The following is a 26,038-nucleotide window of genomic DNA, read 5'->3' as shown; positions in this document are numbered from 1 at the left end:
CTCCCAGCTAGTCTGCTTTTCAGGATATCCACAATGAGAATGCATTAAGATAGATGGGTATGCAAATTTATCTTATACCTATTCATTGTGGGTATCCTGAAAACCTGACAGAGCCTTGTTTCCCATATGACAGACAGTGGTAGATGCAGCTCTCCAGATGTTATCTCTTTTTCCCATTTAGTTGGGTGCTTTGCTCACCCGTCCTCAACAACTCTAGCTACCAGATGGGGGCATAGTCTGCCTGCCTGGGGAAGGGGAGGATTCTGATGAGGCCAGATGGAGTGAGAGAGTGCACCTGGATTCTGAAAGATTTGCCTCTAAACCACCCAGGAAGAAAAACACATTTTCTTGTAGGGTTCTAAGAACAAAACTGAAAAATTATATATATATATATTTTTTTTCCAAATCTTTATTCATTTTAATACATACATCAAGTGTACATTATGACCACTTAATATTTTTGTAGCTGTCAAATAAATCATCCTCAACACCCAGTTAGTTACTGATCGCTGCTGCTACTACTACTATTAATTATTTCTTTAAAGCACTTCCAGACGTATGCAGTGCTGTACAGAGTCACGAAGGAGACTAAGTTCATTCGAGCAGGGACTATCTAAACAAGATACAGGATAGGGGATGGATAAACTGTGGGCTAGGGGGGGTGAGCAGAGGGGAGTAGGATTCGATCTCAAAAAGGTGGGTTTTCAGCCTACTTTTGAACAAGGGAAGAGGCGTGGCAGACTGACAGGTAGTTTATTCCAGGTTTACGGGGCAGCAAGATGAAAGAAACAAAGTCTGAAAGTGGAGGAGAAGGGTACAGATATAAGTAATTTGAGGAACAGAGTTCTTGGGGAGGTGTATAAGGAGAGACAAAAGAGATACCGAGGGGCTGCGGCATGAACACACTTTTAGGTTAATAATAGGAGTTTGAGCTATATGGGAAGGCAGATAATCCAAGCAAAGACAGCATATCAAGGAGTAGGCAGTGATTAACAGTATCAAAAGCAGCAGACGGGTCAAGAGAGATGAGGATTAAGTAAAGGCCTTTGGATCTGGCTAGGATCAGGTCACTGCAGACTTTGGTGAAAGTAGTCTCATTGAAGTGTAGGGGATGAAAGCCAGATTGAAGAGGATCAAGAATTGGTTGAGATGAAGTCAAGGCAGCAATGGAGGACAGCACGCTCAAGTAGCTTGGATATGAATGGTAGAAGGAACACAGTGATAGTTGGGGTCCTACAAGGGTTTTTTGAGAAGCGGCTTAACCACTGCATGTTTGTAGGACTTGGGAACAGTTGCAGTGGAAATGAATAGATTGAGGATATGACACGTAGCAGGGATAACAGTACGTGAGATGGAGTCAATTAGAGGGGTGGGAATGGGGTCAGAGGGGCATGTAGTGAGCCTAAGGACAGTATTTGTGCAGTTTCTTCCTCCATGAATCCAAAGATGGAAGAAAAGTCAGCAGGAATTGGAGGGTCAGACTGATCAAGAGGAGGTGGGTCCAGATGAGAAGAATATGTGGGTTGATTGGGTAAAGGAAGAAAGGATGGTGGGAGCTGGAAGGTCAGGAGAGCGAATGGGAGTAGGATGTGACTTTGTAGTAAATTCAAGGGCGATATTATGAATCTTTTCATGGAAGTATTGTGCCATAGTCTGAGGAGGGAGTTCAATGTGTTAAAAAGACTGCGGGGATTGGAAGAAAGAGAGTTAGTTAACTGGGTATAGTAGTTTACAGTTGATATTTGGTAGTAACTATGAATTAATTGACTAGTAAATTTATTAAATGCACCTTATCTGATAGATGCTGATCAAAGACTGGTGCTGGATGCTGTGTCCCGCCCCAGAGGGCGAGGCTCCTTGTGATTCATTCTTTGCTGGGAGTTGAAGCCAGTTAGACAGGAAAGAAATTAGGAGCCACCCACCGTCTCCAGTGCTGTGGCAGGCTGTGTGCAATTTGGCAATGACAAGGAGAAGCTGATCGGTGAAGCAGTAGCAACCATGTGTAGACTGGGTGAGTGCAAAGCCCTGGTGGGAGTTAGGGAAGCAGCAACAGTGACTGTGATTCAAAGGGGTTCCTCTCACTGGGGTCAATGGGGAAAGGGCTGAGTAAAGAAGCAGTCTTCTGTGCATCCTGCCTGTGACACGAGTTTCACTACTATTGCACACACAACTTTGAGGAAAGGGCAAAGATCCTGGTGAAAATGAATGATTGATTATTATTCTTTTGTTTTGCATGCAATTTATTTCATTCGTTTTCTATCCAGTCTTCCCCAAAGAGCTCAGAACGGCTTACAGGTTAACATACATAATACACAGTTAACTGGTTACAATTTGCCATAGGGATCTAATACCAATATACATAGTATAGAGTTTACAAGTGATGGAGTTAATGTTTAAATATGTATTTGCTTAGAGGAGTGTCCTAAGAACCTTACAGGGCATTGCAGACTTTGCAAACAAGAAGGGCCTTAAAAAATCTCTATCTTTAGCATTTATCTGTTCATAAGCACGTATGCATTCTTCTGCTAGGAGAAAAGCTCCTCTATAGCAATCACAAGTACTCCATCCCCTTTAACACCTCTTGCTAGGACAGCCTGAGATTGCATGAGCGATTGTTCTAGAAAAGCTCACAGTTCTGGCAATCCCAGGCTCTCCTAGCAGGAGGAATGGTGTGCGTGGGATTGCTGTAGAGCAGTGTTTATCCCAGGACAAGCAGGCAGGTATTCTCACTAGTGGGTGATGTCATCCGACAGAGCCCCGATACGGACATCTTGCAAGCATGTCTTGCTTGAAGAAACTCAGAAGTTTCGAGATGCCCGCACCGCGCATGCGCTAGTGCCTTCCCGCCCGATGTACCGGGCGTGTCTCCTCAGTTCTTTTCTTTCCGCGGAGCTGAGAAGTTTCACTTCATTCTGCGCTGACTGAATTTCAGTAAAATTTGCCTTCTTTGTACCGCGTTTTTTGTTTATTTCTACTTTAACTTAGTATTTCTTTTAAAAAAAAAAAAAGTTAAAATTATTTCTTCCGGCGGTTCGGCCGGGCCGGCCTTGTGGCTTAGGCCCAGCACCTTCGACCTTGCGGCGACCATTTTCCAGCCTATGTCCCGGCCAATCACCGGTTTTAAAAAGTGCAGCAAGTGCCAGCGCGCGATTTCGTTGACGGACCCGCATCGACGCTGTCTTCAGTGTCTTGGTCCAGAACACATACCGAAATCGTGCCGGCCTTGTTCCACGCTTACTGCGCGCTCGTTTAAACGGCGCTGCTTGCTCTGGGAGTCGATGTTTAAGATGGAGACTGCTAAGGAGCCGTCTGCTTCCACTTCTGCTGATGTTTCGCCGATCCATGCGAAACCTGCATCGTCGACTCCTGCATCTGGCCTTTTGAAGCCGGCATCGTTCACACCGTCTTCAGCCTCGAGTTCGACACCGGTGCCTGTCCCCGTCTCCTCAGCTCAGGTACCGCCTTCCACTGTCCCTTCGGTGGTCATCAAAGTGCCTAAAGCTAGCAAGCAGAAGCACTTGGCCGCAAAGGAGCGCGAAGACCGTGCTGGAGGACCCCCTTTCGGTGCGGATCCCTCCATATCGGCTTCGCTGCGATCCCTGCTGGAAGCTCAGTTTGTCGAGCTTATGCAGTCTATGGGACCCCGGCTTATCGCCTCCATTCAGGGTGACCTCCCGATCCCGGTCCCGGGGGGCGGACCGCCCCCTCCCCCTCCTCCTCGTCGTTCGATCTCACTGCTCGACGAGGAGGATCGGCAGAGGGCGCCAGGAGCCTCGCGGCGGGCTTCCTTTAGTGATATGCCGCCTTTGGAGCCCATCACGCCTCCTCGCCATCAGAGTACTATGCCAGCCCCTGATAATCGGTGCCCTGGGCATTCCGCCTCGCAGGAAGAGTTCTTCCGCACTCCATACCAGGCCTGTGTGGCATCGCGTGAGTCCGCATCCTTGCCACCTCTACGATCCACTGCATCTAGTCCCATCCATTCCGTGGAGGCTTCGGGGGACTGTGCGATGCATAGGCGGTCCCGTTCTCCATCCCGACACCGGAAGGGGCATCGATTCCGACACTCGTCTCGACACTCCTCGCGTCATTCGGAGGTGTCTCCGCAAAAGAAGATGCAACGTATGGGATACTCCTCGTCAGATTTATCCCCTCCTGAGGGACCGGAGTATGAGGAACCATCTACCTCCTATTCTCCTTGCCGCACCCAGCTCTCTCTGGACCCGGAGGCTTCCACTTCTTCTAGTCCGTCTCGCCGGCCGGCGCTGGCGGACCAACTGTCCTTTTCTTCCTTCCTCCGACAAATGGCGGATGACTTGGATGTAACGTTGGACACTGGTTCTCGATATTCCAAGGAGTATCTGGACACCATGCACTTGCCTCACCCTCCGGCGGAGTCGCTCCGGCTTCCTCTGCATAAACTGCTTGACCAGACTTTCATGCGCTGTTTTGAGACACCATATTCCATCCCTGCAGTTCCCAGCAAGTTGGATGCTCGATACCGAATCGTCCACCACAAAGGGTTTGAGGGAGCTCAACTCTCTCATCAGTCCCTCCTGGTCGAGTCCTCCCTCAAACGATCTCATCCCTCCCAGGTTTACGCCTCAGTACCACCGGGCCGAGAAGGGAGGACGATGGATAAGTTTGGTAGACGTATCTACCAGAACTCTATGATGGCGTCTCGAGTGCTCAATTACAATTTCTTCTTTTCGTCATATTTGGACTTTTTCTTGCCGGTGCTCCGCAAGTTTATTCCTTTTATTGATGCTCAGGCTCGATTCGAGTTTGAAGAGGTGGTGGCGACCCTTTCCCAGTTACGCCTCCAGCTGATGCAATCCTCCTACGATGCCTTCGAGCTCTCGGCACGTGCTGCTGCCTGTTCGGTAGCCATGCGTCGCCTGGCCTGGCTTCGTACGATTGATATGGATCCGAACCTCCAAGACAGGCTTGCAAATGTGCCTTGTGCGGGGGCGGATCTGTTCGATGAGTCTATCGAGACTGTTACTAAGAAGCTTTCGGATCATGAGAAGTCCTTCCAGTCTATCCTACGGCCTAAGCCCAAGCCTCAACAGTCTCGACCCACTAGGCCGCCTTTGATTTACCAGCGGCGTTACCAGCCGAGGCAAACTCCTCCTGCGAGACAACCTGCGAAGAGACAGCCTCCCCAGAAGCCTCAGCAGAAGCCTCAGATGCCGGCTGCACCCAAGGCTACTCAGCCTTTTTGACTCTCTTCCAGAGAGCATAACCGACCTCGTTCTGTCTTCCCCCGTTTTTCCCATTGGGGGTCGTCTCCATCATTTTTGTCATCGATGGGAGACCATTACCACAGACCTTTGGGTCCTTACCATCGTAAGAGAAGGTTACTCTCTTCATTTCCAACGGGTCCCCCCGGACCACCCGCCAAGAGAGTATCCTTCAACCTTGACGCATACCGCTCTTCTCCTTCAGGAGGCTCAGGCTCTGCTTCGGCTTCGGGCCGTCGAGCCGGTTCCATTAGATCAGCCAAACTAGGGGTTTTACTCCCGGTACTTCCTCGTTCCGAAGAAGACGGGCGATCTGCGTCCCATTTTGAACCTTCGAGTCCTCAACAAGTTTTTGGTCAAGGAGCGGTTCCGTATGCTGACCCTTGCTTCTCTCTATCCCCTCCTCGAGCAGAACGATTGGTTATGCTCTCTGGATCTCAAGGAGGCCTACACTCACATCCCTATTCATCCGGCCTCCCGCAAGTTTCTCAGATTTCGGGTGGGACATCTACATCTGCAGTATCGAGTGATTCCATTCGGCCTCTCCTCGTCTCCCAGAGTCTTCACGAAGTATCTGGTGGTGGTGGCCGCTGCACTCCGGAGCATGGGTCTTCAGGTGTTTCCATACCTCGACGACTGGCTCATCAAGACCCCGTCAGCTCCAGAGGTCATTTCGGCGACCTTGACTACCATTTGTTTCCTACAAAGCTTGGGCTTCGAGATCAACTTTCCCAAGTCACATCTTCAGCCTACCCAGTCTCTCCCCTTTATCGGGGCAGTCCTGGATACCATTCATCTTCGAGCATTCCTTCCTCCTCAGCACATGGACGCTCTCCTTCTACTCTGCCAGTCGGTGTCTTCTCGCCTTACCATCTCAGCGAGGCACATGATGGTCCTCTTGGGCCACATGGCATCTACAGTTCATGCGACGCCTTTTGCCAGACTACATCTCAGAATTCCTCAATGGATCCTGGCATCTCAGTGGACTCAGGTGTCCGACCCGTTGTCCCGTCACATTGTAGTCACTCCTGCTCTACGGCAGTCTCTTCTCTGGTGGATGACCTCTTCGAATCTATCCAGAGGTTTGCTGTTTCACTCTCCTCCCCACCAGAAAGTTCTCACGACCGATTCATCGAACTATGCATGGGGGGCTCATCTGGATGGTCTTCGCACTCAGGGGTTCTGGACCAGTGCGGAACGACTCCATCAAATCAATCTTCTGGAGCTCAGAGCCATCTTCAATGCTCTCCAAGCTTTTCAGCATCTGCTTCACGACATGGTGGTCCTTATTCGCACAGACAATCAGGTCGCCATGTATTATGTCAACAAACAAGGGGGCACGGGCTCGACCCCTCTTTGCCAGGAAGCTCTTCGAGTCTGGGATTGGGTGGTTCGCCACAACACCTTCCTCAAAGCTGTCTACATTCAGGGGAAAGACAACGTCTTGGCAGACAAATTGAGTCGTCTTCTCCAGCCTCACGAATGGACGCTCCACGTCGACCCCCTTCATCAGATCTTTGCTCAGTGGGGAAAGCCTCAGATAGACCTCTTTGCAGCCCCCCACAACTTCAAACTGCCTCAGTTTTGCTCCAGGATCTACACTCCTCATCGCCTCGAGGCAGATGCCTTTCTACTGGATTGGGGGAATCGCTTCCTGTATGCGTTTCCTCCATTTCCTCTCATTCGAACGACTCTAGTCAAGTTGAGATCAGACCATGCCACCATGATTCTAATTGCTCCTCGGTGGCCCAGACAACCTTGGTACTCCCTTCTCCTTCAACTGAGTAGCAGGGAGCCGGTGCTTCTTCCAGTGTTTCCTTCACTACTTACTCAACATCAGGGTTCACTGCTTCATCCCAACCTGCAGTCTCTACACCTGACAGCTTGGTTCCTCTCAATGTAACTCCTCACCAGTTTTCTCCGGCTGTGAGGGAGGTCTTGGAGGCTTCCAGGAAGCCTGCTACTCGACAATGCTATTCTCAAAAATGGACTAGATTCTCTTTCTGGTGTATTTCCAATGCTAAGGAGCCTCAAGGAGCTTCCCTTTCCTCTGTGTTGGACTATCTTCTACACCTGTCTCAGTCTGGTCTCAAGTCTACCTCTATACGAGTCCACCTGAGTGCTATTGCGGCTTTTCATCAGCCTCTACAGGGGAAACCTTTGTCTGCTCATCCTGTGGTTTCCAGATTTATGAAAGGACTTTTCCATGTTAATCCTCCTATCAAACCTCCTCCTGTGGTTTGGGATCTCAATGTTGTCTTGTCTCATCTCATGAAGCCTCCGTTTGAACCTCTCAACAAGGCTCCATTTAAGTATCTCACCTGGAAGGTGGTTTTTCTGGTAGCCCTTACGTCTGCTCGTAGGGTCAGTGAGCTTCAAGCCCTAGTGGCGGATCCACCGTTCACTGTATTCCATCATGACAAGGTGGTCCTCCGTACTCATCCGAAATTCCTGCCTAAAGTGGTTTCTGAATTTCATCTCAACCAATCTATTGTACTTCCAGTGTTTTTTCCAAAGCCTCATTCTCACCCTGGAGAATCAGCTCTTCACACTCTGGACTGTAAACGTGCTTTGGCTTTCTACTTAGATCGCACCAAGCCACACAGAACTGCTCCTCAACTTTTCATCTCCTTTGATCCAAACAAGTTGGGACGACCTGTATCGAAGCGCACCATCTCCAACTGGATGGCGGCTTGTATCTCTTCCTGCTATGCCCAGGCTGGATTATCCCTTCCATGTAAGGTCACAGCCCATAAAGTCAGAGCAATGGCAGCCTCTGTTGCCTTCCTCAGATCGACACCGATTGAGGAGATTTGTAAGGCTGCCACTTGGTCCTCGGTTCATACATTCACCTCTCATTATTGTCTGGATACTTTCTCCAGACGGGATGGACAGTTTGGCCAAACAGTGTTACAAAATTTGTTCTCTTAAGTTGCCAACTCTCCCACCATCCCATTGGGGTTAGCTTGGAGGTCACCCACTAGTGAGAATACCTGCCTGCTTGTCCTGGGATAAAGCAATGTTACTTACCGTAACAGTTGTTATCCAGGGACAGCAGGCAGCTATTCTCACGTCCCACCCACCTCCCCTGGGTTGGCTTCTCAGGCTAGCTACCTGAACTGAGGAGACACCGATTGAGGAGATTTGTAAGGCTGCCACTTGGTCCTCGGTTCATACATTCACCTCTCATTATTGTCTGGATACTTTCTCCAGACGGGATGGACAGTTTGGCCAAACAGTGTTACAAAATTTGTTCTCTTAAGTTGCCAACTCTCCCACCATCCCATTGGGGTTAGCTTGGAGGTCACCCACTAGTGAGAATACCTGCCTGCTTGTCCTGGGATAAAGCAATGTTACTTACTGTAACAGTTGTTATCCAGGGACAGCAGGCAGCTATTCTCACGTCCCACCCACCTCCCCTGGGTTGGCTTCTCAGGCTAGCTACCTGAACTGAGGAGACACGCCCGGTACATCGGGCGGGAAGGCACTGGCGCATGCGCGGTGCGGGCATCTCGAAACTTCTGAGTTTCTTCAAGCAAGACATGCTTGCAAGATGTCCGTATCGGGGTTCTGTCGGATGACATCACCCACTAGTGAGAATAGCTGCCTGCTGTCCCTGGATAACAACTGTTACGGTAAGTAACATTGCTTTCTCAACTTGGTCCTGGAGTATCCCCTTGCCAGCCAAGTTTTCAGGATTTCGACAATGAATATGTATGAAAGAAATTTGCCTATAATCTAGGCAGTGTATGTAAATCAAGTTTATGCATATTCATTGTGGATAACCTGAAAACCTGACTGGCAAGGGGGTACTCCAGGACCGAGTTGGGAAACACTGCTGTAGATGAGCTCACACCATTCCCTGTAGCACCTCCTGCAGAGAGAGCCTAGGTTTACAGCAGCTGTGAGCTTCTCAATAGTAATCACATACACTCCTGTAGGGCTTCTGCCTTTATAGCTACTGCTTCTGTGGCAGTTCCTGGTAGAAGCTAAGACAGTAGGACTTTGGTGGTTGCTGGCTAACTTATAAGCAATATCCAAAAATATTTCTAAATAGAAAGAATGATGGATGTACTGGACTTGTGCTGAAGATAAATGTTAAACATAATTTTTAAAAAAAGAATAAGCAGAGAAGATCCCAATGGGAACTCCATTAACTTGGAACATGAGGATGTTACTGGCCAGACTTTACAGTAGATATCCTGCAAACAACAGGATAGTTGGATAGGCTGGAGTGAGCTTGGATGGCAACTTCAGCAGTTGGAACCTAGGACAATACTAGGTGGATTTTAGTCTATGGCCCAGAAATATCAAAGAAGAGACAAGTTGGACCGTTCAGATCTTTATCTGCCATCATTTACTTTGTTACTATGTAAAAGGAAAGCCAGAGATGCCTGGGGGACTCTGGTATTTATTTATTTTTTTTATAAATCTTTATTCATTTTAAATCTTTCAACAAGTGTACAATGGGGACTCTGGTATTACCCTGGGAGTGTTATTAGCAAACCAGATGGATCTAAAATAAATGACCCTTATCTATTGTTATAAGTTTCAAGTTTATTTAAATTTTGATATACCGCTCATCAAATGTCTGAGCAGTTTAAATAAAAAATAAGTAGCTAGATTTCAAATTCAAATGCAAGGATATCCACATGGACAATCAATAAGATACATAAGGGCTAAGGGAAAGAAATACAATATATTAATAGGAAAGAATACAAAGGTTAAACGCAGAAGGAGGGGTGGGGTAAAAAAACACATTTTTAAAAAATAAAATAATCCAAGCTTTGACAGATTTAGATTAAAATAATGTTGCTCTTATCATTGTGTGAAAAAAAAACCCTGTAAAATTGCAAAGGAGGCCTCTATTTCTTACATATCATATGCATCTTTGAACAGGAAGGTTTTAAGATTAGATTTAACCTATCCAAAGAAGATTCATGACGAAGATGAGAAGGGAAGGTGTTCCATAAAGGAGCTGTAACCGAAAAGAGAGATTTACGAGTAGTGTCATAAGTAAGATGACGAACCAAAGTGACAGTAAGAAGGTTTTGATGGCTAGAGCGCAATGTTCTTGAGAGATTCTATGGAAGTAGTAGTCTTTATATGAATGCTGGAGAATGTTCTTGTCTAGTCTTGAAGGTAAGAAGTAAAATTTTATAAGTCAGTCGGTGGGTGATCGGAAACCAGTGAGCATCAATAAGACAGCGGCATTCACTCCCATTCTTTGAGGGCTACAGCTAGATCAGGTTTTCAAGATGTCCCTAAATCCGTGAAGAGTTGGACCAAGGGCCATCAAATCTCCAGCACTAACTGGCAGATCCTAAAAAGCAGATTTCATGAATTTGCATGCTAATTCATCATAATAGTACTGTAATGACTTTAAAACCTGTTAATTCCCAGATTGGCTTACAAACATGGGCTAAGGATCTACAAACTAGCCTGTAATAACTTTTGCAAATAACAGAATAATAAACTAAGTAGATAATGCAGATAGTTGGACTTTTTGAGTATTTTCTAAGTTGTTGGGGGTTTTTTTGTTAGCCCTCTTCTGGCTTCAGTAGGCCTTGGGCACGTAGTTGGATAATTTTAATTGAGTGATTTGATTTCACTGCAGTTCTTTTTCTGGACATGACCCAGAAAAAATGTTCCTGGTGCAACAAGACCATATCCATAACAGATACCCTGCAATGCCTGGGACCTAACCATGATCCCTCTATTCTATATTCATAGATGTTAAAAGGTGAGAATCCATGCTCCAGACAAAGTGCAAAAGTATTTTTGGTCCATCAACTTCAGCACTGGGCTTTATGGCTCCTAGAGCTGCATTGGACACTGGAGACAATGATCTCAAGAGTGTATCGATAGAAGCCATGGGGGCTGGTCGTTGTCTGATCCTCATTTATCCTCATTGGCCTCGAAGGAAGCTGTGAGATTGCCTGTTCACAGAATCCTGATGGAGTGCAGATGAGAATTTGGGAAACTCCCCTTTCTCTGTATTTCCTGTTAACAAGAAGACTGACCATAAGGCTCTGGGATTCATAGCGGTCAAATGAAGATTCACTCCTTGGTGCCTCCAGGGAGAGAGGCAAGGGGCTCGGGAAAAAGAGTTCTGTGTTTATTTCCCACATAACATCCCATCAACTTTTTATAGACATGCACTTGCTGAATATTGTATGTAACTCTGTGCTAGTATCCAAGGGAAAGGCTCATGGAAAACATTTGGTCTGATATTTTCAATACAGCTTCAAGAATCTCTGTAAAGGGGATTGGTGCCTGCGGAATTGCACAACTGTGGACCTCAACATGTGGTCCTCAACATGAAATACAGGAGAAGCTTGATGGCGTGCTGCACCGCAGAGAGAATCTCTTCAGAGATTCTTTATTTCGATGCTTAGATTTGAGATGAATGTAAACTGCTCAGCAGCACTGAATTGCAGTTTGTGGTATATCAAATCTTTGTAAATAAATGAAGGAAGGGGAGGAAGGAGATCAGCAAGTCTCAGCTGGTTAAATGTTGAGGATTCTGGGCCATATGGCATCCACAGTACATGTGATTCCCATGGCTCTCCTATTTAGAGTCCTAGAAAACAACAAGGCAAATTGGCTGGCAAGATCCAACAGAACAAAATAAGAACAGCAAGCCTTTGTGGCATAAATACACAAGAGGTGAATCTCAGCTGAAAGGAGACTCCAGAGTGAGAGGGCATAAGATGAAGTTAAAGCGAGTAATCTAAGAAAATACTAGATGTGTGGAATGGTCTCCTGGTGGAGATGAATTCAAGATACCGTTTCCCCGCAAATAACAGTCTCTTATGTTCATTTGGGGCCCAAAAAAGGCACTAGGTCTTATTTAGGGTATGCACATGATCATCTCTCCCTTCCTCTCCTTTACCCCAATTCTTCCTCTTTCCTTTCTCTCCCCCACATATGCAGTATCTTTCCTCCCCACCCTCCCTCCCTCCCATTCCCCTGTGCATCAGAAGTTTGCCCAGCTTCTGTCCTCTCCCTCCTATCCCTTGTGCAGCAGAACCCCCACCACACAGCCAAACCCCTGCTGACCTTCCATCCTTCCCTCCCTGCCGACCGCGAGCAAGCCCTACCTTCAACTGAAGCAGCGACGGGCCGGCAGCACTCTAAACAGGCTGCTTGGCCTTGTCGGTTGGGGATTTCACTCTGCCGCGTTACTGATGATGTTGCTAGGTTGTTAGAAACCGATGCCCTCACAGCTTGCTTGTTAAGAGGGAAGCTTGTGTGCTGTACAGTTTGTTTGTAGCCTCTTAACTACTTGGCTTTTTATATTTAAAACAGCCAAGGACACCATAAGACCCCTGAAGAAGGCATTTTTTATTTGGTTGAAACACTGCCTGTGTTGGGCCATTTCTATTTTATTTATTTAAAACCTTTTTATACCGTTTACAAAAAACTAAACAATTTACATCAATTAAAACATACATGAACAATTTGAAAATTATAACAGAAGACTAAACATTCGAGTTCTGAATTTTCCTAAGTCACCATCCTTAAATCCATACGATTTCTTCAAAAAGTATTTAATGGACATACTTAAATTTCCTCAGCAGGCAATTCTTCCATTAAATAAAATATATTATATTCCAACATTTCCCCTTAAGGCGGGTGAGGAAGGAAATTTGGTACAAGAAAGAAATGATTTGCGGGAAAAAAATTGAAAAAGGTGAACTATCAGCTATTTTGGAAGATTCCCTTTCTGAAGTAAAAGAAAGGGCAACTTTATTAGTATCTTTTGTATTTGAGCAAGATCTGAACTCTACTTCCGTAACTCATTAGTGACATTTGCTGGGGAAAGGATTTGGATGTATCCAGACGTTTCAAAAACTACACAAGATCGCAGGAAAGAATTTCTTGTTATGCGAGATGAAGCAAAAAAATTGGGGGCTTCTTTTTTACTGGCATACCCATGTAAATGTTTGATTCGATATTTGGGGGTAAAATATACCTTTTTTCTGCCTTCACAACTACGTGCTTTCTAGACCTTAAGAAGATTTCTAGTGATTTATGAGCTTAACTGGATGTATAACATATGGGTTGGTTAATTGTTAATCGTATACTGCTTACTTAATTAGTATTTTGCTTAAGGAATCCCCTCCATGGGTATATTGGATCTGGCCCGTTAATGGTGGTCTAAGAAAGAGAATATAGATAAGCTTTCAATCATAATTTCTTATATATTGTTTCTGGGTTTCTTTAACAAGTGTATTACTTGTATAATGATTATAAACTTGATAAATAAAGGGGAAAAAACCCCCATACATAAGATAAAAATAAACCCATGTCATAAAATCTACATAATTAATTTCTTCTCTTCAAATGTCACGTAATAAATCGCAAGATTATAATAGCAAACATGATTAAACAGATTTTTTTCTTCAAATACCTACTAATAGATCACAAAAATGCAGTAACAAACAGCTCAGTTTTTAGCTGCTTCTTAAACTGAAACCAATTTACACACAGTAGCAATTGGCCCACCAGCAACACAGAAAGTTATTGCTCTAGTGTCTGCATAATTTCCCTGCACTATTAGAATTACCGTATTTGCCGGCGTATAAGATGACTTTTCAGTACCTTAAAATCCTCCCCAAAGTCAGGGGTCGTCTTATACGCCGGGTACTGTTTAGAGAGCTGCACGGGGACGCCCCTAGGGTCGCGGGGATCCCGTGGGGACGCCCCCTAGGGTCGCGGGGATCCCATGGGGACGCCTCCGAGGGTCGCGGGGCTCCTGCGGGGCTGGATGCTCAGTCTTCTGGATGTACGCGGCTCTTCTTCTCCCTACCTTCTCTGCTTGCAGCACAGAGCCGAACGGAAGTCTTCCCGACGTCAGCGCTGATGTCGGAGGGGAGGGAGGGCTTAAACAAAGCTTAAACAAAGCCCTCCCTCCCTCCGACATCAGCGCTGACGTCGGGAAGACTTCCGTTCGGCTCTGTGCTGCAGGCAGGGCAGATAAGGAGAAGGAGAGTAGCCTCGCGGTTCGAGTGGCTACCAAGGGAGAGGGGCGGCCCGCCCCTCCCCACCCCGGTTGCAGCACAGCCGGCCAGGTTCCCTTACTTTTGTGGCACTTCCCCGACCGACCGATAACAGCCCGGGTCCGACAATCCTCCCTGCCCTGTAGCCGCGAATCTAAATTACCTTCTTACAGCAGCTGTAAGAAGGTAATTTAGATTCGCGGTTAAGGGCAGGGAGGTTTGTCGGACCGGGGCTGTTGTCGGTCGGTCGGGGAAGTGCCACAAAAGTAAGGAAACCTGGCCCGCTGTGCTGCACCCGGGGCGGTAGAGAAGGAGGGGGGGAGAAGGACGCTGAAAGGCCATGGTGAAGACAGGAGGGGGGGGGAAGGACTCTGAAAGCACTTAAAGACAGAGGAGGGAGAAGGAGGCTGAAAGCACATGGGGGAATACAAAGGGGTGGAGAAGGACGCTGAAAGGCCATGGGAAGGGTGGGGGGGGAGAAGGACACAAAGGAAATGAGGAAGAGAGAGTAGGGAGAAGACGCTGGCAGGGAAGAAGACAGATGCCAGACTATGGGGGGAGCGAGAGAAGAAGATGGGTGCCAGACCAATTTGGAAGGGGGAAGAAAGGGAGAGGCACAGTAAGAGCAAATGGAAGATGCAGAAGGAAGAGAGATAGTGGATGGAAGGAATTGAATGAGAACATGAGGAAAGCAGAAACCAGGCAACAAAGGTAGGAAAAGAATTCTATTGCTTTAGTGAATTAATTAAAATTGTTGAAATAAATTCTGATGTTCTTTTAAGTTTTATTTGTTGTGCAGAAGGTGTGCGGAAGAAGGGGTAGTCTTATACGGCGAGTATATAACAAACTCTATATTTTAACTGTAAAAGTTGGGGGGTCGTCTTATACGCCCAGTCGTCTTATACGCCGGCAAATACGGTAATAGCTTTTGATTTTGGATCGTAAAGATCTATTAGGCTTATAGAGTGCCACAACTTTTTGAAAGTACTATGGTGTTTGATAGTAAGAACATAAGAATAGCCTTACTGGGTCAGACCAATGATCCATCTAGCCCAATATCCTGTCTTCGTGGAGGCCATCCAAGTCACAAGTCCCTGGCAAAAACCCAAATAGTAGCAGCATTCCATGCTACCATCCCATGTCTTTCTCAACAGCAGACTATGGACTTTTTCTCCAGGAATTTGTCCATACCTTTTTTTAAACCAGCTACATTAACTGCTCTTATCACATCTTCTGGCAACGCGTCCAGAGCTTAACTATTCTGAGTGTCTGAATGAAAAAAATATTTTCTCTTGGTTTTAAAAGTATTGAGTGTCCCCTAGTCTTTGTAAACTTGATGCAGTAAAAAAAAATCAATTCACTTGTACCCGTTCTACACCACTCGGGATTTTGTAGGCTTCAATCATATCTCCCCTTAGCCATCATACAAGAACAATTCCATCCCTTTTATCATCTTGGTCGCTTTTCTTTGAACTTTTTCTAGTGCTGCTATATCTTTTTTGAGATAAGGAGGCCAGAACTGAATGCAATACTCTAGGTGAGGTCACACCATTGAGCGAAACAGAGGCATTATTACATTCCATTCCATTGATGACTTCTATCCCACCAATACCTTTTAGCCTGGGCATTCCCAGGGAGATTACAAGGTTGATAGCTATAGTATGCGTCAGGATCTGGGAATGGTTGATAAGGTTTGGTTAGATCATTTGACAAATTTATTGAATAGTATGGTTTTCAGTTCTTTCCTGAATGTTTTGTAGTTGGGCGTCGTGGTCAGCAGATTTGAGAGGTGGTGGTCTATTTTTGCTGCTCTGGTGGCTAGTAGACCGTCATATATTTTTTTGCTTTGCATGCCTTTGATTGGGGGGTGGGTAAAGTGTTCTTTATAACATTCTTAGTCTTGTTAACCATCCCTTTTCTAATAATTCCTAACATCCTGTTTGCCTTCTTGGCCAGCTCTGCACATTGGGTGGAAGGCTTCAGCATATTGTCCACGATGACACCCAGATCCTTTTCTTGAGGCTGACCCCCAAGGTGGTCCCTAGCATCCAATAACTATTATTTGGATTATTCTTCCCAATGTGCATCACTTTGCATTTGTCCACATTAAATTTCATCTGCCATTTGGATACCTAGTCTTCCAGTCTCCTAAGGGCTTCTTGCAGATTTTCACAGTCCGCATGTGTTTTAGCAACTTTGAACAGTTTAGTGTCATCTGCAAATTTAATCACCTCACTCGTAGATCCAATTTCTAGATTTATTTATTTATTTTATTATTTATATACCACTTATATCCTAAGTGGTTTTACATTTAGGTACTTTATCATATTTCTCTATCTGTCCCACTGGGCTCAAACTTTAGTGTACCTGGGGCAATGAGGGGATTAAGTGACTTGCCCAGGGTCACAAGGAGCAGCAAGGGGATTTGAACCCATAGCCTCAGGGTGCTGAGGTTGTAGCTTTAACTCTTGCGCCACACACTAAGTTAAATAGCCCCGGTCCCAGCACAGATCCCTGTGGCACACCACTATTTACTCTCCTCCACTGAGAAAAATGGCCATTTAGTCTTACCCTCTGTTTTCTGCCCGATAAGCAGTTCTTAATCCACAATTGAACATTGCCTCCTATCCCATGACTCTTTAATTTTCTCAGGAGCCTCTCATAAGGAACTTTGTCAAAAGCCTTCTGAAAACCTAGATAAATCAACCGGCTTGCCTTTATCCACATGTTTATTCACACCTTCAAAGTCTGGTGGTGGTTGGTAGTAGATAGTTGGTTTTAATCTTGTGGGTGGTAACTTGTGACTGTATACATCCTGTGTGGATTGTTTTTAAGTTATTTGGATGCTTATTAAACTACAAACTGGTACATCCAATCTTCTGTTCCAGTCATTTTGTTGTTGAACCTTTTTGGTGCTGTTTGGATTTTATTGTTTTGTCAGAAGGATTTTCCACATGGAAATCTTAACGGGTTTAAATGGAAGAGATTTGCCATCTGGTGTGAGGGTGAGGCCTTACATCCTTTTTCTCTATCCTACACAAAAACTACTTGAATACCTTCTGCAACTCTGAGTTGTCTCAAGGCAGTTGTTCGTATTATCACCATCATCATATAGAAGTTAAACCCTAAAACAGCATCCCCCCTTTTGATCCTCCCTCCCACCCCCAGAACTGCAGGAAACTTGGGTTGCCCATCAAAAGGTGGTATTTCAAGTCTGTGACCCTTGACCCTTTTAGTACATGAAGGCTGCCGCTCGATGTCACAGCAGCCATTTTGAACAGGCAAGAATGAACGGGCATATCTGCCCTTCTAGAGCACCAGGGACCATCAAGGGAGGCCTGTGGAGCTGAGGATCCAGATCTGTTGATTTCTTCAGGAGGGGTTGGGGGGTGGGGAATAGGAATCTGGCCAGAAACACTTATGTGGGTCCCATCTGAATATCGAATAAGACATGCAAAAGTTCTGGAGGTTTCCATAGTTTATAGTTTTGTATTTTCTATAACACCCCAACTGATATGCAGAACTGGGCAGTGTACAATCTAATAAATGAAACAGGAACCACAGTGCTGGAAAATATAGGCTGCACCAAGCAAACAAAGCAAGATAGCAATTGGCAACCAATAGCTAAAAAGCACAGTTACTTACTGTAACAGGTGTTATCCAGGGACAGCAGGCAGATATTCTTGACTGATGGGTGATGGCACCGACGGAGCCCCGGTACGGACAATTTTAGAGTGATTGCACTCTAAGAACTTAGAAAGTTCTAGCTAGGCCGCACCGCGCATGCGCGAGTGCCTTCCCACCCGACGAAGGCGCGCGGTCCCCAGTTAGTATAAGCCAGCTAAGAAGCCAACCCGGGGAGGTGGGAGGGACGCAAGAATATCTGCCTGCTGTCCCTGGATAACACCTGTTACGGTAAGTAACTGTGCTTTATCCCAGGACAAGCAGGCAGCATATTCTTGACTGATGGGTGACCTCCAAGCTAACAAAAAAAGAGAGATGGAGGGAAGATTGGCCATTAGGAAAATAAATTTTGTAAAACAATTGGCCAAAGTGTCCATCCCGTCTGGAGAATGCATCCAGACAATAGTGAGATGTAAAAGTATGAACTGAGGACCAAGTAGCAGCCTTGCAGATTTCCTCAATGGAAGTAGAGCGGAGGAAAGCTACAGGCGCTGCCATAGCTCTAACTTTGTGGCCCGTGACAGAACCTTCCAGTGTCAGGCCCGACTGAGCATAACAGAATGAAATGCAAGCAGCAAGCCAATTGGATAGGGTGCGTTTAGATACAGGATGACCCAACTTGTTAGGATCAAAGGACAAAAAAAGTTGAGGAGATGATCTGTGAGGTTTAGTGCATTCAAGATAGTAAGCCAAAGCACGTTTACAGTCCAAGGTATGCAAAGCCTGTTCACCTGGATGAGAATGAGGCATCGGAAAAAATACAGGTAGGACTATGGACTGATTAAGATGAAAGTCAGACACAACCTTAGGGAGAAACTTTGGATGTGTACGGAGAACCACCTTATCATGGTGAAAAACAGTGAAAGGTGGATCGGCCACTAGTGCATGCAACTCACTGACCCTCCTGGCAGAAGTGAGAGCTATAAGGAAGACCACTTTCCAAGTAAGAAATTTGAAATGTGCTGTGGCCAAAGGTTCAAAAGGAGGCTTCATTAAAGCGGAAAGAACCACATTGAGATCCCAAACCATAGGAGGGGGCTTGAAAGGTGGTTTCACATTGAAAAGGCCCCTCATGAACCTAGAAACCAAAGGATGAGCCGAGAGGGGTTTTCCATGAATTGGCTCATGAAAGGCAGCAATGGCACTAAGATGAACTCTGATGGAAGTAGATTTGAGACCAGAGTCAGACAAGGAAAGAAGATAGTCCAACACCAGTCCCACTGCTAGAGACATGGGATTATGGTGATGTAAGAGGCACCAGGAAGGAAAGCGAGACCAATTCTGTTGATAACACTGAAGCGTGACCGGTTTCCTGGAAGCATCAATGATAGAACGGACAGGCTGAGAAAGGAGTGAGTGAGCCGAAGTCAGCCCGAGAGATACCAAGCTGTCAGGTGCAGAGACTGTAAGTTGGGATGCAGTAGGGTCTGCTGATGCTGAGTAAGCAGAGAAGGAAACAGTGGAAGAAGTATGGGTTCCCTGGAACTGAGTTGAAGTAGAAGGGAGAACCAATGTTGCCTGGGCCACCGTGGGGCGATGAGAATCATGGTGGCTTGTTCCCTCCTGAGCTTGAACAATGTCCGCAGCATGAGCGGTAGAGGAGGAAATGCATATAGGAAGAGATTGGTCCAATCCAGGAGAAATGCATCGGGTGCCAGACGGTGAGGAGAGTAGAGTCTGGAGCAAAACAGGGGCAGCTGATAATTTTGAGGAGCTGCAAAAAGGTCCACTTGAGGAGTGCCCCATTGAGCGAAAATGGACTGGAGAGTCAAGGGGTCGAGAGTCCATTCGTGAGGTTGGAGAATTCTGCTGAGATTGCTAAGGAATTCTGCTCCCCTTGAATGTAGACAGCCTTCAGGAATAAATGACGAGCTGTCGCCCAAGACCAAATCCGTTGGGCTTCCTGACACAACAGGCGAGAGCCCATCCCTCCCTGTTTGTTGATGTAGTACATTGCAACTTGATTGTCTGTGCAAATGAGTAGTACTTGAGGAAAGAGAAGATGTTGAAATGCCTTGAGGGCATAAAACATTGCTCGGAGTTCCAGGAAATTGATGTGGTGTTTTTTTTCCTGGGCAGTCCAAAACCCCTGAGTTTGGAATTCGTTCAAGTGAGCTCCCCAGGCATAAGGGGATGCGTCTGTGGTGATCACGAGATGATGAGGAGGTAGATGGAACAGTAGACCTCTGGATAGATTTGAAGATGTCAACCATCAAAGAAGCGACTGTCGAAGAGACGAGGTCACAGATATGTGTTGAGAGCAAGGATCCAGCACTTGTGACCACTAGGTCGCTAGGGTCCATTGAGGAGTACGCAGGTGGAGACGTGCGAAGGGGGTGACATGTACTGTGGAAGCCATGTGCCCCAAAAGCACCATCATGTGATTGGCAGAGATGGTAATCTGTTGAAACACCTGCCGACAGAGATGAAGAATGGTCTGAAGGCGGTTGGATGTAAGAAACGCCCTCATCAGAACAGTGTCCAGAATGGCTCCAATGAATTGAAGTCGCTGGGTTGGAATGAGGTGCGACTTGGGTAGATTAATTTCAAAACCCAACAGTTGAAGGAAGTGAATGGTCTGGTTGGTGGCAAGCAGAACCGCCTGAGGAGAATGAGCCTTGATCAGCCAGTCGTCCAAGTAAGGGAAGACTTGAAAATTGTAAGAGTGGAGATAGGCCGCTACCACAATCAGACACTTGGTGAATACCCTGGGAGAGGAGGCCAGCCCGAAGGGTAGCACCTTGTACTGATAATGATTTTGATTGATGAGAAAGTGTAGATATTGCCTGGACGTCAGATGGATAGGAATATGTGTGTAAGCCTCTTTTAGATCGAGGGAGCATAGCCAGTCGCCCTGAGAGAGAAGAGGGTAGAGGGTGGCAAGAGAGAGCATTTTGAACTTCTCCTTGACCAAACATTTGTTGAAATCTCTGAGATCTAATATAGGTCTGAGGTCTCCGGTCTTTTTGGGAACTAGAAAGTACCTGGAGTAAAATCCCTGACCTCGCTGATCTTAAGGAACTTCTTCGATGGCATTGAGAAGAAGGAGGGATTGAACCTCTTGAGCTAGAAGGAGGGACTGAGACTTGTTGAAAGCAGACTCTTTTGGCAGGCCTAACAGCGGAGGAGTCTGAAAATTGAGGGAGTAGCCGTGTGCTATGATAGAGAGCACCCACTGGTCGGTGGTGATGACCTCCCATCGAGTCAGAAAAATGTGTAGTCGACCTCCTATAGGCTGTGGAAGAGGACATGAGGGAGGAAGACTGGCAATGCCCTGGAGAAGCGAGTCAAAAGGGCTGAGTCGGTTTAGGCTGAGCAACAGGCTTTATGGCAGGCGGCTGTTGTTGGCGAGCCTGTTGTTGCTGCCGTTGCCTCCGAGGCTGAGGCTGAATTGGCCGAGCAGAAAAATGCCTCTGATACGACGTCTGCTGCCTAAAAGGACAAGGAGGAGGGGGTTTCTTTTTGTTTTTCAATAAAGTATCCCATCTCGTCTCATGAGCAGAAAGCTTCTGAGTGGTGGTATCCAGAGATTCTCCAAACAGCTCATCACCCAGGCAGGGAGCATTGGCAAGGCGGTCCTGGTGGTTCACATCAAGGTCTGAGACGCGAAGCCATGCCAATCGTCTCATCGCTACAGACATAGCAGTAGCTCGGGATGTCAGTTCAAAAGTGTCATAGATGGAACGGACCATAAACTTCCTGAGTTGCAAGAGACTGGCAGTGCATTGCTGAAAAGCAGAAAGCTTGCGGTCAGGAATATATTTTTGAAAAGTGGCCATCCGCTGAATAAGATGTTTCAGGTAAAAGGAAAAATGGAACGCATAGTTACCTGAACGGTTGGCCAACATAGCATTTTGGTAAAGTCGTTTACCAAATTTGTCCATAGCTTTGCCCTCTCTGCCAGGAGGGACAGATGCATACACACTAGAGCCTGCAGATTTTTTTAGGGTTGACTCCACCAGCAAAGATTCGTGTGGAAGCTGAGGTTTGTCAAACCCTGGAATAGGAATAACTTTATAAAGTGATTCCAATTTCCTTGGAGCTCCTCGAATGGTAAGAGGAGTTTCCAAATTTTTGTAAAAAGTTTCCCTTAATATATCATGAAGGGGTAACTTTAAAAATTCTTTGGGAGGTTGGTCAAAGTCCAAAGCATCCAGGAATGCTTTTGACTTCTTAGAATCAGACTCCAAGGGGAGAGAAAGGGTGTCTGACATTTCCCTAAGAAATTTGGTGAAGGAAGAGTGCTCTGGCTTACTAGCAGGATCCTGCACCGATGGGTCAGCCTCATCCGATGAAAAATCCTCCTCGGTACCGAGGGGATCCTCGGAATCATCCCATAAATCAGGGTCACGAACCGATGGAAGACGGCCCTGAGATAGAGGAGTAGAGGATTCGGTATGCCTGGTTTTGCGTACCGATTTGCCTGAACGCATCGACACCGTACCTGGTGACTGTAAAACAGTACGGGTGTCAGAGAGCGGTACCGGATCAGAGGCCGAGTGAGCAGTACGTCGAAGAGACTTTGGCTCTGCCGATAAAATAGGCATCTATGTTTCCACAACAACAGGGACAATGTATCAGCCAGAGTCAGAAAAAACATTAAATGGCAAAATAAAGACTGACTCACTCAGTATAGCCAGCATATGAGAAGGACAAGCACTACTGTCTCAAAGCTCAGAGACTTGTAACTCTGAAGAGGGGAAGATAATCCTCTCTTAGGAAAAGAGTTTTTCATCCAATCATGGCTAGAAATGCAGTAAGGGCAAGTCCAACTCAAGAAGGCCTTCTTGAGTTGGACTTGCCCTTACTGCATTTCTAGCCATGATTGGATGAAAAACTCTTTTCCTAAGAGAGGATTATCTTCCCCTCTTCAGAGTTACAAGTCTCTGAGCTTTGAGACAGTAGTGCTTGTCCTTCTCATATGCTGGCTATACTGAGTGAGTCAGTCTTTATTTTGCCCGATAAAATAGGCATCGACATGGGAGAGGCAGATTTAAGCGGTGCCGATAACGTCGATGCCGACAAAATAGGCTGGTTGACGATCGGTACCGTAGGCTCAGTGGGGACCGACACCGGAAGGTTCGGAGTTAGCAGAGCCAGGAGCAGGTGTTGTAATTGCTCAAGCCGGACCTGGAGGATGGATGCTATACGCTCATCCAGAGACGGTCCCGATGGCACCGGTACCGCTTTTTTCTTGCTTGGTACCTGCGGTGCAGGTCGACGCTCAGGCGAAGTCGATGCCGATGAAGAGGCAGTGACTTCTATGGGAGCGGAGCGTTTGCGGGGCCGGCGCACAGTCTGCAGGATTTGGCTCACTGCATGTTCGACTGGCGGGCCAAGAACAGTAGGGGATGGCTTCTTAGCCGGCTTACCTGCAGGGTGCGACACCGAAGATGCATCTTGCGGTGTCGAAACCACCGGTGTCGATTTGGAGGAAGTTGCCGGAGTCGATGCCGGTGGAACTTCCATAGCGGCACCGAAAAGAATCCGCTGTTGAATTTGGCGATTCTTCAAAGTTCTCTTTTGAAGAGAACTGCAGCGGGTGCACGTTTCTGCCCTATGGTCCGGACCCAAACACTGAAGGCACCACTTGTGCGGGTCAGATAAGGAAATAGAGCGTACACACCACTGACACTTTTTAAAACCCGGTGAAGGGGGCATGAAGGGAAAAATGGCCGTAGCAAAATCGAAGCCCGAGGCTTCGATGGTGCCAAAAGGCCCTGCCGGGGCCGACTGAAAAAAGTCGAAAAAAAAATAACTTTTTTTTTTATCAAGAAAAGAAATAAAAAAGAAAACGTGAAGTTTCACGAGAAAAAATACGCGAGCGGGAAGGCGAAAAACAGAGTATCCAACAGCCGTTGGAAACACGCGTCTTATTAGCTCCGTGGAAACTAAGAAACTGGGGACCGCGCACCTTCGTCGGGCAGGAAGGCACTCGCGCATGCGCGGTGCGGCCTAGCTAGAACTTTCTAAGTTCTTAGAGTGCAATCACTCTAAAATTGTCCGTACCGGGGCTCCGTCGGTGACGTCATCAGCCTGCTTGTCCTGGGATAAAGAACTGAATTTAAAGTATTTCTTTATTCTTTAAATTCAGTTCTTTTTAGCTATTGGTTGCTGATTGCTATCTTGCTTTGTATGCTTGGTGTACCCTATATTTTCCAGCACTGTGGTTTCTATACTGTTCTCCCAAGAGAGCTGAGTGGTTTATATTAATTTATTCAGGTACTCAAGCATTTTTCCCTGTGTGTCCCTTTGGGCCCACAATCTATCTGATGTACCTGGGGCAATGGGGGGATTAAGTGACTTGCCCAGGATCACAGGGAGCAGTGTGGGTTTGAGCCCACAGTCTCAGGGTGCTAAGGCTGTAGCTTTGTCCACTGTGCCACTCCCCTCCCCCCCCCCGCCCCCTTAATATCCAGAGCTAATTCTGTCCATGGGGATTAGCATTTTAAAAACAACACTGGCTGCCATAGGCTGAATATCAACCATCAAGTTACTTAACAAGTAGAGGCTTCTTCAAGGACAGCAGGGATGCTCACTCTGACATTCCATGCTTCCTCCTCTTCAGAGTTGTATTAAAAATTCAGCTAGCTAGGTCCTGTGATAAAGAAGCTGGACAGATGTTCCCAAGCGAGGGCTCCATCGGATCACATGAATCCTGCGGTCCTCGGAATAAAGGTACTACAGGTAGAAAGATTTTCTTCTCACCGAATCCTTCCTGAATTAACTTTAGCCCAGTATAGCTAAAGCCCATCCTGATTCTCCATAATTGCCCGTAAATTCAGTTTGGCCTCTTCTATGACTACCTCTAGATAGAGTATTTTCTGTACTAAGAACTTTTGTCTACATCGCCTTCCAGATGTTGCCCTTTTATTCTATTTCTATACAAGCATTTAATGTTTTATTTACCTGAGACCTTTATCCACTCATCCCCAACGATCCTACTTTTAAGCCCTCCTCAGATGGTTTGCCAGTTTCTTGTGGAAGAGGTTTTGCTGTTCTTGTGCTAATTTATTCTGAAAACCATTATGGTGCATTTGAGGAAAGCACCATATCAAATCTAATAAGCCCCAAAGTCATCCATTGAGTCAGAATGCCAAAATAACCCCCTCTGAATACCCATGCAGTCCTCTCCAAAAAGTGGGTTTCTCTAGTCTTTATGCTCAACTGAAAGGAGTGAGGAACATATTCCCTCTGCAGGTGTCTGCTTCACCCTCTGTGAGCCAGGAAAGCCACTTTTGATAACGTCTGCATCAGTCTGCAAAATTAATGAGTGGTAGATGGATGCCTCTTGCCCCTCAGAAGGAGGTTACCAGCCACCACTGTTTTCACTTTCTATTATCAACTAGACCCTCAGAATCTGGGCAGCAGAATTGCTGGGTTTGGTGGCTGTTAGGATTACTTCAGAGTTTGCAAAGGGGAAAAATTTTGAGTGCTGAATTTAGAATGGCATCTTGAGATGGTAATAACTAGTGAGAGAATTAAATTTGCTGATGACACAAAAGTTGTTAAATTGTAAGAGGACCTTGTGAGACTGGGTGTCAAAATGGCAGATGACGTTTAATGTGAGCAAGTGCAAAGTGATGCATGTGGGAAAGAGGAGTCCAAACTATAGCTATGTGATGCTGGGTTCTATGTTAGGAGTCACTGCCCAGGAAAAGGATCCAGGTGTCGTTGTGGAGGATACGTTGAAACCCTCAGCTCAATGTGTGGCGGCTGCTAGGAAAACAAAGAGAATTTTAGGAACTGTGTGCAGTTTTGGTCGCTGTATCTCAAAAAAGATTTAGTGGAATAAGAAAAAGGTACAGAGAAGTGCAACAAAAATGATAAAAGAGATGAGACGACTTTCCTATGAGGAGAGGCTAAAGTGGCTAATGCTCTTCAGCTTGGAGAAGAGACGGCTCAGGGGTGATATGATAGAGGTCTATAAAATACTGAGTGGAATGGAAAGGGTAGATGGGAATCGCTTGTTCACTCTTTCCAAAAATACTAGGACTAAGTAATAGATTTAAAACAAACCAGAAAAAATATGTCTTCACACAATGTTTAAGTCAACTCTGGAATTCGTTGCCGTAGAATGTGGTGAAATCAGTTAGCTACCAGGGT

At 46.2% G+C, this 26,038-nt stretch overlaps 1 protein-coding gene across 1 annotated transcript in view; it reads left to right on the top strand.

Moving 5' to 3' along the window:
- Positions 1-1,423: 1,423 nt before the first annotated feature.
- Positions 1,424-26,038, top strand: part of TMEM54 (transmembrane protein 54) — a 31,559-nt gene continuing 6,944 nt past the window's right edge. Inside the window, exon 1 of the mRNA XM_033957079.1 lies at positions 1,424-2,011. Coding sequence (XP_033812970.1) covers positions 1,999-2,011 — 13 coding nt within the window. The 5' untranslated portion in view covers positions 1,424-1,998. The remainder of the gene's footprint in view (positions 2,012-26,038) is intronic.

Source organism: Geotrypetes seraphini, chromosome 8, assembly GCF_902459505.1.
Source record: "Geotrypetes seraphini chromosome 8, aGeoSer1.1, whole genome shotgun sequence".
In the NCBI taxonomy this organism is placed as follows: Eukaryota; Metazoa; Chordata; class Amphibia; order Gymnophiona; family Dermophiidae; genus Geotrypetes; species Geotrypetes seraphini.
The sequence above is the reverse complement of the archived record's forward strand: the minus strand, read 5'-3'. Positions and strand labels throughout refer to the sequence as shown.